The sequence below is a fragment of the Calidris pugnax genome, unplaced genomic scaffold, assembly GCF_001431845.1.
Source record: "Calidris pugnax isolate Ruff unplaced genomic scaffold, ASM143184v1 scaffold186, whole genome shotgun sequence".
Lineage (NCBI taxonomy): Eukaryota > Metazoa > Chordata > Aves > Charadriiformes > Scolopacidae > Calidris > Calidris pugnax.
Window position 1 is genome coordinate 1,515,470 of NW_015090994.1, and position 14,855 is coordinate 1,530,324.

Below are 14,855 nucleotides of genomic sequence, written 5' to 3' on the forward strand. Positions count from 1 at the left end.
AGGTTCCACACTACTCACACTGTCAACATTTACCATCTGAGTTATCAAAATATCAGGCTATCCTGAGAGCTGGAGAGCTGACTGTATAGTCCTTTGATTGGGAGGAGTAGGAAAAAAATCTGTAATCCAATGGCAACCGACTATCTGTAGAAAATCTCCATTTTTAAAAGCTCTGAAGAGTAATTGTTGGACCACATGGATTTCAGAGTACAAGTATCTTTATATATTTTAATTTTGGGGGAAAAAAGAGATATGAAAAATAATTATTCCTAGTAGGAAAAATACTTTCATTGAATGTTTTTTATTTTCTTGAACAATAAGAGAGAAGGTAGGATACCATACTTACTGTTTCGCTATAAAAAAATAACAATAAATAGTCTTCACAAACAGTAAATAATTTTTTTATATCTGTTTTTAATTATATAGATTTTAACCATGGTTAAATTACTCAATAGGGATTAACTAGCAGGAATAGCCTGCCGACATCACAGCTGAAACGAACTTCAGGAGTTTCTGGCATTCCACCTATAGACTCAACATCATCTAGATGGGAACGGAGTAATAGCAAGAGATCTCATCAGGAATATAGCACATCCAGGTAAGCACTTAACCACATTTAAAGGGCAAGAAGAAATGTAGCCTTTCTAAAATGTTCCTGTCTGTAATTTTGGAAGATGGCAGTGGAAGTATTTAATGTAAAATCTTGTGAATTAGTCTCAAATTCTGCCAGCATAAACTGGAAAATGTTTCAAGGTAATGATATGCTTTGTAACTCTGATCTGAAGTAGAAATCAGGTCATTCTGAAATTGAATGGCATGCTCTGTCAGCATAAGTTGGCCTGCACATCAGTTTTAGTAGGAAATGAAAAAAAAAAAGTCCAACATACATGATTGCAAAACAGACTAGTTTAATCTCTGAACCTTGACTGACTTCCTCCTTCTCCTTTTTACTGAAAATATGTATCACTTTCCAACTTCTACATACACCAAAATTTGTTTTCTAATTAGAAGATGATACTTTCTTGCATTTGGTAGCCACTGTTGTGTGTACTGCAACATTTATTATTCCTATGGTCATCAAGCAAGCAGTAAGGTGGATTAAAAAAGTTGTGTCTTCTCTTCTTGTTAGTCAATATGATGCAAATAAAGCTTTTCCTTCCAGAATTAAGATTACATTTTGAATTAGGATTAAAATAAACATACTTTTTTTTCTTTTTTGTTTAATGTTGTATATGAGTGAAACTTTACATATTCAGTTTTATTTAAATGTGTAAATATGTATGGCTTGGCTCAATATCTTGTAAGAAAAGTACAACAGATGGTTGAAATTGTGTTGCAGCTTCAATCCATAAAAATGTGTGTGGTTTTACTATTTTTTAATTCTATTTTTAATACTTAGTATCTCTAAAGAGTTTAATAGTTTAATAAGAAAAGTATAATAGGTGCATTTTTCTAAACAAAATATGAGTTCTGCTGATTACTAATAATTACTAGTACTAGATGAAAGTTTATACACATATGTCTAAGAATTTATTTATCAATATCATATTTAATTTTAAAATGAACCATTTAAATAATTTTCTCCTTGTCGGTGGCTTTTTCGCCTTTAATAAAATAAGCTCTTTGGGTTTTTACATAGTAAAACTTAATTGGTTTTGTCTAAGAATTTATTTATCAATATTATATTTAATTTTAAAGTGAACCATTTGAATAATTTTGTCCTTGTTGGTGGCTTTTTCCCCTTTAATAAAATAAGCTCTTGGGGTTTTTACATAGTAAAACTTAATTGGTTTCTGTGTAAAAAATATAATTGAAGATGCTAGTAGTAGCCGTAGTAGTTCAAAGACTGTATTTTCATGCTGAATTTTCATGTTCAAAGACTGTATTTTCATGCACCCATGGGTGCTTCTCTTACAGATAAGGTTAGATGAAATAGCTGAACTGGCACAGCTATTCCTGTGCCAAAAGAGGCAGTCCTGCTTTCCTAGAGCACCTCGTGCCATTGCCTCTGGGTGTTGAGTCAGCCCCTTAAATTGTAAGAAAAATACCAACAATAAAAAGACAGGCTTTCCTGCCTTGGGGAGATGATACAGCCCAATGTAGGACCCAAGGAACGTTAGGACAGAAGGAAGGAGTAGGCTAGGCTAATAGTAAAAAGGGAGAGTAGAAAAGCAAACTTCACTAGGAGGAAAGCTTATAAGAAATCAAAAATATTTTTTTTTACGTACAATGACTGCTTTCAACTGAATTCTAGCTGAATTGAGAAATTACTTTTTTTTACATACAATGACTACTTTCAACTGAATTCTAGCTGAATTGAGAAAGGTAAGATATTACATAGTGGTAAAATAAGTTAATATTGCTACAAAATTTTATTTCATGTTCCAGAATTTTTTTCTAGCCCTCCAGACAGTGGTTCAAAAGCAACTCTTGAGAGCTGCAGTTTTATTTTAAGGCAATTCTTGATTTGGTTTTATATACTCTTTCTACACTAAGTACTGTTGGCAGCATTTTTATGTGCTTTAAAAAAATTATGTGTAAAATATGGTAGCTAAATTGTGTCCAAATATTGAAAAGTTCAATCTGTCCCAGTTGTCAACCTGAATATTTTTTAGACTTGACTAACGTGTCAGCATCAGACTTCAGGAGAATAAATCTGTGTTTTAACTCATTTCTTATATTTATATATTTAAACAAATGATGGGAGACCAAGTATTATTTCTGTACTTGACTTTTGTTTGAAATCTGATTAAGCACAATTAAAACTGTTTTGTTTAATACTGTTTTCTCATACTGAAACAAAATAATTAGTTTTAAATAGACTATTTTCACTTTAACGTACATCTCTATAGTTATAATTAATTGCATATCACATTTTTTTTTACTAAATGAAATGTTTAATTGGAATTTTGGAGTGCAGTTTCATGCCTAGAACAGCAGATGGCATAATTAAATAATCGAGTTTAACAGTTTAGCCACTGAAGTACAATATGACTTTAAGTCAAAACCAACTTTAGTTTTAAGATTATAATATATAAAATGATTAATTAAATATGCAAAATTTATTTGAAAAGCAAGCCATGGCTGTTTAAGATTGTCATATTTCCAAAGCAACCAATCTTTTAAATGTTTTAAGTGTCTGTTAGAAAATAGCCTGCTTTGTTAAAGCGTTTGAGAAAAGTAAATACCATGTTAGAAAGTAAAACCTATGGCACGTGGCCTGAATGTATTTCTTGTGTCATTTTAGGACCGCATAAAATTTTCTGTTGCTTTCACCCAGTACCCAGCAGTTTTTATTTCATAAAATTGATGTGTATTGTCCAGCAGATCTTGAATTCGACTTTTTTGTAGTACTCTATTTTTCTTGAATCGCAGTGGACCTGTAACAGAGCTGTCTGGCTATTTTATAAGCATTTTATTTAATAAAAATGGAAGACAAGGTAGGAACGAAAAATTTCTTACTGTTTTATTTCAGCCAAGGATCTCATTCAAATGGGTCTTTTGGTGCAAACTTGCTGACAATACCAAAGCAAAGATCATCTTCTCTGACATTGGCTCATCATATGGGTTCCAGACGAGGAGGTAAGGTCATGCAATTTGTATAGCTTAGTGGCAGGATGTGAAGGTAGTGCTTACTACATCATGTATTAGGATTGGGTTTTTTCATGTAAATGTAATAATAAAATAACATCAGCATGTTGCATATAATTTTAAAATATTTTATTTTTTTGCTTCTAAGAAAACTCAAAATTACAGTTCACATTAACTTTGTAGAAATCTCAGTTATTCACGTAATGCTATGAAGCTGTGACATTTTGTGATGTTCAGTATGGTTGGTACCTATTGACTCCTAAATACCTGATAGCCATCTAAGAGAAATATTTAAACAAATTTTGGAAGGAGTTGGAATAGATTTTATACTAATGCTGTCAGTGTAATAAGCTAGTAGATTCTGTAACAGCAGTGCTGAAATAATGTGCATATCAGTATTTCAGAGATTGTAGTTTATCTATTTCCCCATATTAAGTGAAAACTTGAAAACTACTTCTTTTGACATTTATGCCTATCCATTTTAGCATGATTTTAAAATGACAACCGGTCTCGTAATTTTGTTTTATAAAAGTTAAATATGCAGGTTGGATTGAGAGAGATGAATCCAGTTCTTAATTTTTTTTAAAACCAAAACCTCCCTCGTTTTCTCTGTATTACTTCCTGATGGTTTGGTTCTTTCCCTTGCACCCTTCCAAACACCAGGAAACAAGCAAACTCAGGACAGATCTGCATGGAAAAACATTTTTGCACATTCTCAATGTTTCTGAGTTCATAAAAAGCTGGGCTGCCTTCTGCACTTTTCTACTTTGAATCTTGTGGAAAACGCAGGGTGCAATGATATGCATGAAAACCTGCTGAATGTGTACATCTAAAAAGCATGAAATTAAGTAACCAACATTAGAGTATCAAACTGTTTTAGTTCTGGAAGTGAGTTTACAGGTTGCTTCTCAGCTTTCCAGATCTTTCTTTGCAGCAGTGAAGTTACATTTGCTTTCTAAATCTTCTCTCTCTGCATCTAGCAATGTAGACTTTGAAAAACCTTGTCTTTTATTGTAAATTTTATTAGGCACATGTTAAGCACAGAGTAGCCAAAGTCCAGATTTACCAGCTTGCTTTCCCAGATTTCACAGACAGAAACCTGACGTAAACCCTAGTTTACCATTTGAACAGTTATGGGGAATTTCATGGACCTAAGAAAGATGGAGTTATTTGTTGTTTGGTTGTTTTTATCTCTAATTACCCATAAGCAAACTGTAGATTGTTGTTGGGTTTTGTTTTTTTTTTTCCCCCAATGGCCTATTAGGCAGATTTAAATAGATTATTATGCCAATAAAATAAATGTACGTCACTGTCAAAAAAGGCCAGTATCTGCCCACTTTAATCCCTTGCTTCAAAAATATGATTACAACACTTTGGGTTTTTTACTTTATTTTAAAAAAATGTCTGAAGCATATTTTTTCTGTATTGCAAAACAATGAGGTAAAAGATTTTTGTCTAGGTCAGTTATCAATACTGAATTGATTTTGATGTTTTTTTTTTACCTGGAAAATTTTAAAAAAGCAATTCTGAACAGAAAGGAATATTGAAAATTTCAGCTACTGATAAAAATTCTGCCAAAGCTAAAACCAAAGACAGGTTTAGAACACATGACATAGTTTGCCCATTCAGATGTGTTGCCCAGACTGCTGCAGAGCTGTAGATCTTAAAACTTGCAATATATCTTGCTACTTTAAATGTCTTTAACAGTGTGAACTGTACAGTGTGTTTTGAAAACTTACACATTCTTTACAATTAATAAAGATTCTTGTCATTTAATTTCTGTCTTTCTGAACAATAATGTTTCTATTGTTTTCTGAACCCCATGTAATGTTTGTTTTGGAAGGTGCTTCTCCTGGCCTGAGTCCTGTGGGTTCACCTAGTCATGGATCTGTCTCCAGTGGGGCTTTCAGCAGCTGGTCACCTGTAGAATTTCCTGATACTGCTGATTTTCTTACAAAACCAAGCATTAATATACATAAGGCTCCAGGATACACATCTGGCTCTCCAGATTTTCAGCAGCAAGTTAAAACACCTCTAGCTTATATGTGTAGCAGGTACCGTAAACTCTGTTACATTTTTAGAAACTTCATATGCATTGAAAAGAATATAGTTAAAATGAAAAAATATAAAAATACCTATACATCTACAGGTATTGAAAAAAAGGCATATGATGTCATAATAATTTGTAACTATGTTATCCAGGGGAGACTAGAGAATGGTGTAGGTATGCCTTTGAATTGAAATGGCTCATCTTTGAAAGCAGCAGTTACTGTAAAGTAACAATATTTTACAGATTGTTAAAAAAGGAGGACTTCTTACCTGGGAATTGAATTCTGTGTTTCTGAATTCTTTCTAAATAATTAGCTCTACTTACTAATTCATGGAGGTCAGGCCTTGGGTAGGTGATGTTTCATTATTTTCTAAGTACAGACTAAATCTGTATGTGCCAAATTTAGGAGAAAAATACAAAGGTCATTTTGTGGAGTAACCTTCAAAAGTACGCCTTTGTAAGAAAAGTAATTAGCGGGTATTTTTCAGTACAACTCAGCAGTAGGAAGAGAAGAAAATTGCTAAATGTTGTAAATATCTTTCATGTATTCTATAAGTTGTGGACGTCAGATACTCAAGCCTGTTCCGACACCAGAACCGGAATTTGCAGAATATAAAGACAGAAAATCAGGTAGGATTTCAAAATAGACAAATATTTATATTTATTTTTTTTTTCTTTTAAGACAATTAAATTATTTTTTTTATATCTACATGAAAATTTTTCTATACTTTAAGTAACTCATATGCATATATTTTATTTTAGTTTGTGACTTAGGATAATCAAGATAATCTAAAATACTGCCTGCTTCAGAGTAAGGATTTTATAATAATTTCCACTCATAGCTTTATAGTTCTGTACTCCATATATCAAACCAATTCTCTGCCATATGAGCTAAAGTAATCACTGAACTAATTTTTACAAGTAAAAAGTTATGCTCCTAGCTTTTCTTAATCTTCAAATATGTTTGCCTAATACATTTTGTCCTTAACAAATTTTTTGTTAAATTCTAAAATAAAAATGGTTCAGAAACAAGCTATTATTTAGATTTCTGTGAAGAATCTGTATGTCAATTCAAGAATTATTAGACAGTATAATTTACAAATAAATTATTGATATAGTATTTATGTATGTATTTTCTTTAAGGTGAAATTGGAAGTGCTAGTGTAACAAAAGAATCTTTCCACCGTACAGAGAAGAAAAAAGATGAAAGGAAGGAAATGATCGATCAAACACAAAATAATCTGCTTGTAAGCATGTAATTGCAAAAAACCGGTTGCAATAGCTTTTATCAATGCAGTATTTCTTTATCATTTCTAACAAGATGTAAAGAGGTCTTTGCATTGCTAAGAGTTGTAATCCCTAAAGGGAAATGGTGCATTGTTGGAATTCAAATTTCCATTTAACAATTGTGTATTTTCAGCTTGCATAAATTTCACTAGCAAATGACAAGAAAGATGGTGATTATAATAATTTTTATGTTGATCAAAATTCATTTCTGTACTTTTAATGTTGATAGTATGCTCAAACACTGATTAACTAGTATTTTCTTTTGGCAGTTTATGGCAGTTTCAGTGAGACTTCCAAATGAATGTTCATGCAGGAAGACAAATGTTTTAAGCTTTACTAACATTTTGGGATTTTTTGTAAAGCTTGTTCAATTAATGACCTGTTAAAACTCAATAAGTGTTTTGTTAGCCTATGCATATTTTTGCTTTGTTTTATTAACTTATCTCATTTAAAAGAATTAAGAATGAAAATTTAGCACCATCTCAGAAAGCCCTGGAATCTGCTGCCTCAAAATATAAAATGTTTAGCCCTTAACTGTCCCATTTGTACTATTGATTTATGATTTTCTCATAGCAGGAGTTAGAGCACCATTCAATAAGTTCAATAATGATTTATCATTTTCATGGCTTTTTTTGCCAATACAACTGTCAAATTAGTTTTCGTTGTTATTTTAGAGAAGATAAAGTATCTTACTCTCACACAGGGGGAGCAGAGTCCTACATTAGAAAAGTTATTAGACCACGATTCACTAATAGAGAAGATGAGCAACTGGAATTTCCAAATTTTTGACCTTGTTCAAGAAATGGGAGACCAGTCTGGAAGGATCCTTAGCGAGGTTTGTTGTCTTTTACTATATGAGGGAGGGTGTATAAAGCTGTTTTGCTTATGTATATTATTTAAACCGTGAAGAAGTTCTGCAGTCAACATATACATATGAATGCTAACTTGAAAAGTAGAAATATAATTTCTCATGTATTCCATTTCATTGTAAAACATAAAAAGTGATTTATCTATAGACAACTGGCTCCAAATTTTCTGAAATTTATTCTCAATGTAAAAATAGGTTCGCTTCACACTTCTTAGGTTTTGCGGTAATATGCCATTTCCTATGAAAAATTGTCTCCTGCTTTCAGAATTACTACCTTGTTTGTCAACTATATCTTTTTTCTTTATTTCAGTAAAATATTTCTGCCAGAGCTACACCTGTGGGGGAAGAGAAGTGATCTTTTAGGCAGTCTTTTGCCTCTTGATCCTACAAACAATGGGATTTTTTTTCCATGCTGCTTTCTGCATGTAGTATCCCTTTTATCTCTTTCTGAATTACTACTAAGCTCTTTCATGCAGTTTCATGTTGTGCTGAAGCCAATCTACTGGCAGGTGCAAAAAGTGTGATCCTGTTTGCTCTTCCCAGCCTCTCCCATTCATCAGTGTCATCTGGAAGCTTCTGTCTCTTTCTTTATGCTGGATTTAGCAACCAGGGAACTATAGCATGAGTTGGATTTGCTTCTGATCTGATCACAAACTATTTTGATTGGCAATATCTGGAGTAGAATGCATGTTACTCCTGTTCAGGGGTGATGTTAGGAACAGTCAGCTAGAGGGAAGGAAACAGGTCAGAAGCACTCAGGTGCAGCTGGAATCATAGTCCTGCACCTGGACTGGAGACAGGAAAAAAAATAATAGGGATAATTTAATTTTTATCATTAGACACTATCTTTTCTTTCATAATATAGAATATTCTGGGTATTGTTTTAAATCTTTAGTTAATCTTGTTTGATCAATTTTTCAGGTCTTTTGTCACCTCAGTTAGTGACAACTGTTAATGTACAGACCAGAATGCCAAAATGCACTTCTGAGTGGTGTCCTTGCTGTAGTATATACTACTGTTCTGTGAGCCACATTAGCTTGTGTTTCCTTTGTGTGCAATCTAGGGGATAGTTCAAACCTGTAAGTACTTCAGCGTGCAGGTTTCTACTGAACTCTACCAAAATTTCTGTAGCAGTTCTTCCTGATATTGTATCTGTGTGTACTACTTGTCCTTCTCCTCCTCCTGCCCCAGTCCTTTTGTCCGTTGTGCTGTAAGCATCTGATACATATCTTCCTTAAGAGCCAGTTAAAAACTGTATTTTATGATGACCAGCTGTAAGGTTCTCAGATTAGGTATGTGTACGGGGAGTGGTTGGGACGAGTGGAAGGAGGGATGTCCCCTCATTTTGCTCCCGTGTTCCTCTGAGCACCTCCCACACTTCACAACTTACTCCTCCTCTCAAGTTTCTGGGAAAGAAGTGATAAAAATGAGTAGCAGTGACTTGTTTTGAAAAGCTTTCTTAGTATTTGTGGTTCTGGGGGGGATTAGGTCTTTGTAGTCACTAAGTTCTACTGGTAAACCATAGTATATTTGCACAGGATATACATGTGTGGGTGTCCTGACTACATTTTGGAAATATTTTTTTCTTTTACCAGCTGGCATTGTTAAAAGGAGCTAAGTCAAGTCATAATGAATAAAACAAATAGGATTTATCTGCCAGAGTCTCAAAAATAAATACAGTGTTGGGTTTTGGTTTTTTTTTTTACATTAATGGCTCTGCTACTATAGTTAAATAATTTGAACTTTTGAATCATAGAATCATAGAATGGTTAGACTTGGAAGGGACCTTAGAGATCATCTGGTTCTAACCCCCCCAATGCCATGAGCAGGGACACCTTCCACAACACCAGGTGCTCAAATGATAAGAAGTAAGATTAAGGAGTAAGAACATATATTTTTTATTTTGGAGTCACTAATGGAATAAAACATGAGTTCTTTAACATTATGAAAGTTTTGGAGAATATTATTAAAAATAATCAGTTGTGAATAGAATTTATCAGTAAAGAAATAAAAGCTTTATTATTCTGTGTTTGACAAGATGATAAAAATCCACATTTTTGTGCTAAAAAATCGTTAAACATTTCTACGATGATAGTTTTCAGATAATCTTTAATAGAATTTGGGTAATTTCTACCTCTTGGCAGCAAATAAAATGTTAAAAACAGGGATGATTTTAAAATTGAAAAAAAACAGAAAATGCTTAGGTACATTTTTCAGACTAAAATTCATTTTAATATGTATTTAGGTAACTTATACCTTGTTTCAAGACACTGGTTTGTTTGAAATTTTCAAAATCCCAACTCAAGCAGAAAATGCTTAGGTATGTTTTTCAGACTAAAATTCATTTTAATATGTATTTAGGTAACTTATACCTTGTTTCAAGACACTGGTTTGTTTGAAATTTTCAAAATCCCAACTCAAGAATTCATGAATTACTTCCGTGCACTAGAAAATGGCTACCGAGATATTCCCTGTAAGTACTATCCAATTACATATGTTTTTCTTTTTTATTAGTGTATCTCCTTTAATGTGTGTATTAGTTTAATGTTTAATAGAGGTATACAATGTTTGAACTTAGTAACTATTTTTAATGAATACGTTTGTCAGAATTTAGAACTGATTTAATGAATTGCAACAAAGAATTAGTGAACTCCAAAACTGAATTTGTTAATATGTAAGGTGAATATAATCTTAAAAAAATTTTGAATGAGTAGTTGAATCAAACATTCTGAAGTCAATGCGAGAATATTTGTTGATTTAATAGAAATTTGTTTTAGGCCCATCATAGAATAATAAGAAATTACAGAATTTGGCAGTAAGTATTCATCTTGCTGTTTAGGGCAGTCAAATTTATTGGAAAACAAAACAAAACAAGACACCAGCCCCCACCTGCCTCCTCCCATCCGCCCCCATCCATCTCCCTCCCTCCCTTCCTTCACCTTGAGAGTCACAGATGTTGTTTGCAGCCACCCAGGTGCTTGTAGGTATCCTGGAAGGAATGCTACTGGCTCCTTATCACTGATTTAGGAGGCTATTTTTAACCCCTTCCTGAATCTCAGGCAGGGTGAAGCATGTTCAGAGGATGTTTGATACTTATCTAACTTGTTTCTTAAAAACATTTGGTGATACAGCCTCTGCTAACAATTTAAATTCAATTTTTCCTTTAGATGTCATCACAATCTACCCTAGAGTAAATTTGACACGTTACATTTCTTTTTTTCTTTTTGCTCCTTTTGATTATGTTTCAGATAATATTTTTGATTCTATTTTGATAATTTTCAGATCACAATCGTATCCATGCCACAGATGTTCTTCATGCAGTATGGTATCTGACAACACGGCCAGTTCCTGGATTTCAGCAAATGCATATCGAGCATATAATGGAAAGTGATATGGGTGTGTATTCCTATTATTTTATTTTTTTCTTTTGCTGTAAGAATGTTTCTTACGAAACTACAATAGGTAAAGCAAATTACTCTGGAAGAAAACATCTAACTACTATGGGAAGTTCCATTCAAATACGAGGGAAAACTTCTTTATGGTGAGGGCGCCAGAGCCCTGGAAGAGGCTGCCCAGGGAGGTCATGGAGTCCCCTTCTCTGGAGATCTTCAAGACCCACCTTGATGCAGTCCTGGGTGATGTGCTCTGGGAAATCCTCCTTTAGAAGGGGAGTTGGACCAGATGACCTCTATGGTCCCTTCCAACTCTGACAATTCCATGATTAATACACACCTTATAGAAATATCAAGCAGTCGATTTTTAGAAAAAATATTAGATGTGTAGTGTTTAGTTTGTTAGCCAAGAACACAGGTTCACTTAATAAAGTTTCTATGCTAAATTAAACCTCTGTATACTGCTATAGTCAGCGTATTGAAATCCATTAAAGTAATATTTCTTAACTTTATTGGGAAATTAAGTAGATCAAAGAAAAAAATACCAAAGTCAAAGTGTTTAACTTAATTGAAGACCTCAATGGTTTTAGTATAAAAATGGGTGTTGCAGAATTCTGTATTAGATGCAGACATTCAGGCACTGAACTGACTATGCTAACAATAACTGCATAAGAGCATCCCTGAAAGAGAGATAAAGACTTCAAATTCCAATTTTGTATGACATTAGTTGTAATGAAAATGGCTTTTGTGTTGTCTGTGACTTCGTGGAATTAACTTTTAAATTTACAGTTATAGGTTGTGCTAAAATGCATACTGTAAGCAAAGTATAATTATTCTAAATATCCACTTTCATACTAAAATATATGTATTTAAGAAAAATAAAATGGGGAAATTAATCACTCTCTAAGAACTGTTCTGTATGTGCAGTAAAAAAATTCCAACAGCCCAAGGGCTGTAATTTTAAGTAATTTGGGAACTGTATTAAACATTATACAGTATATGTTATTTCTTCCTTACTAATTAGCCCCTCTGCTGTCACCTTGCTCTTTTTCCAAGTTTGTCCATACCCACTGATTGCACCCTATTGCGTTTTCTTTCTCTAAGTATTAAAAGGGTTGGGACTGGAGACTCGACTGGAGGAAAGAAAAATGATAAGAATTGTTTTGTTTCCCTTAAGAGAAAAGTAAAATTAAAATAAGAAATTATAGTCTCATTGCTTTGGAACTCCTCCAGTATAAATGTTACTAGGATTTTTAATCCTCAGTTATTCTACTAAGGCAAAAGAGACCCTTTTTATTATGCAGTGACGAAATAAATACTGTTACTTTTTGCTTTTTTTTGTTTGTTTGTGGTAGTTTGTTTGTTTGTTTTGTTTTGTTTTTTACTAAGTTGTGACTTTGTCTAGGGGAAAGAGAAGAATAAAACTGTGAATCTCCTTATCATGCCAATATTTCTAACTTAGTGGGTTTAGTTCCTTTTGCAGTAGTTTTTACTCTCCCCCAAGCTTTTCCTATAGGTCTGCGCGTTCAAGAAATAGGCAAATTATAGAAATACTAAGGGTGTTGCTGATTGATTCTTTCTTGGCCTTATTGGGGCCTTCCATGGAACAAATACCTACAAATGCATTTTAATAATTAAAAGCTTAGATTGTTATGGTTGCTTTCTAATCTAAATGACAACTTTACTGCAATCAAGAGACATAGACTAGATGGCCAGTGTCCCTTGTCCCACTATATTGCTTTCTGTGCCTGATGAAACATTCCTCTGAACCAGCCTTCTTTCAACTTTTCTTAAAAATTACTGGTTTATCTATAAACAATAGCATAACTTTTTATTTAAAGTATAGCTCTTTCTTTGCTAGTTATTCTGCTCCGCAATTACAAGGATTATGTTCACAATAGTATCTGGCTGAGTCATTTAAAATGTATGAAAAATATGAATGCAATAATGTTCTAAAAATACTTTATTTTTTCGTATTTTCAATTTTCTTAGATGAAGCTAGTGGCATTGCCCCTGTTCGAGTCAGCTATACTTCTTCAAAAAGTTGTTCTATTGCTGATGATAGCTATGGTTGTCTGGCATCAAACATTCCTGCTTTGGAGTTGATGGCTTTATATGTAGCAGCTGCCATGCATGATTATGATCATCCTGGTCGTACAAATGCTTTTCTAGTCGCTACCAATGCACCTCAGGTAAGAGATTCTTTAACCAGAAAATTATTTGTCTCTATCTGCAATCAAAATAATGAAACTTTTCTTCTTCTGTATCCCTGCTGTAGTCTGTTTGGGATCCATTTGCCCGATTTAAGAAACTGGGAAATGAATTTGTAGTTAAGTTGTGTAATATCCCCCCCCGGCCCCCGATAAATTCCAATGTGTTTTGTACATATTGGCTGTGTATGTGTGTAAAAATAATTTCCAATTTATAAAATTGAAAATAATAACATAAATCAATGCAGGCGAGAGTAAAATTATTTCATAGAGAGCTGGTCCTAGGATTGTCTAAGTAGCTAATTCATGGATATCTTAAACTTTGGGGGTCCTCTGAAATCACAGTGGTGTCTGCAATTACCGCAAAAACACAGGTTCCTCTAACAGTCCAATTAACTACATCACCTAATCTCTGTATATCTAATTAGTCCTTTATGGCAAATAGCCTTTACCTTTAAGGGAGGGTGAGTAAAATAAGCAGAAATTAGCAAGGAATCCTTACTCTTATCTCCCACTTTCAACTTTATTGTTAGAAAGTAGAAAGAAAGGAGATGCTATGCTCTTCAGGGTCTAAAAGGCAAAGACAAAAGAGGTGAAGGAGATGAAAGCTAAACAAAATAGCAGATAGGAAAAAGAAGGGGAGGCAAGAAAGAATTGGAAGGAAAAGCACTGAAGAAAAGATGCCTAAACTGCGTGGTGAAATATTTCTATCTAAAGAGCGGAATATTATCTGGGAAAGAATATTTACGATGGCTTTTGGATCTCTCTTAATAAACTAGAGACAAGAAACTTCATAGTAACATCATCTGCAACAACCATAATAACAATAGTAAATCAGAAACCAATTCAACTTGCCACGAGATGGAGACTTTCCAAGATGTAGACAGTTATGTGTTTCTGCTGCAAACAGTACACAAAGAAGGGTGAAAAAAACCAATGCAGACATTCATCTCCAGTTTTCAAAAATAATCACATTCATTTTGTTAATAATATCTTCCTTTCCTCAAAACATAAAGATCATTTTTGCAGGTTTCCGAATTTTTTTTTTCAGGTTGTATTTAATATTCAATTAAATATTTTCTAGGATGTTTTGTATAAACACAGGAGTTGTGAGTAAAATCTACTACTGTTTAATATTTTAATTAACTCATTTGCATTTAAAAATGTATTCATCAACATTAAACATAGCACATTGAAACCTAGTGATACTCCACACCATTTTGCATTAACGATGGTTCTTAGATGCTTTGGAGTTCTTGTCATGATTTTTTAAAATTTTATTTTATTTTTTAAACAATACTGGAATTAAGAGGAATTAAAAGCATATACTTAGCTCTGAGGCTTTTGTTGGTTGGTTTTTGGTTTTGGTTTGCATTATTGTTGTTGTTTCATGTCAGTGTTCATACTCCACACATACTGCCAGGAGAGCAAAGTCTGTGTTTTAAGTGGTTTGTGTA

At 33.3% G+C, this 14,855-nt stretch overlaps 1 protein-coding gene across 1 annotated transcript in view; it reads left to right on the plus strand.

Annotated features, from left to right (window-relative positions):
- The window catches only part of PDE3B (phosphodiesterase 3B), a 128,217-nt gene that overhangs the window by 87,189 nt on the left and 26,173 nt on the right, over positions 1-14,855 (plus strand). Inside the window, exons 4-9 of the mRNA XM_014954836.1 lie at positions 456-598; positions 3,476-3,582; positions 5,435-5,645; positions 6,198-6,271; positions 6,785-6,858; positions 11,313-11,376. Coding sequence (XP_014810322.1) covers positions 456-598; positions 3,476-3,582; positions 5,435-5,645; positions 6,198-6,271; positions 6,785-6,858; positions 11,313-11,376 — 673 coding nt within the window. The remainder of the gene's footprint in view (positions 1-455; positions 599-3,475; positions 3,583-5,434; positions 5,646-6,197; positions 6,272-6,784; positions 6,859-11,312; positions 11,377-14,855) is intronic.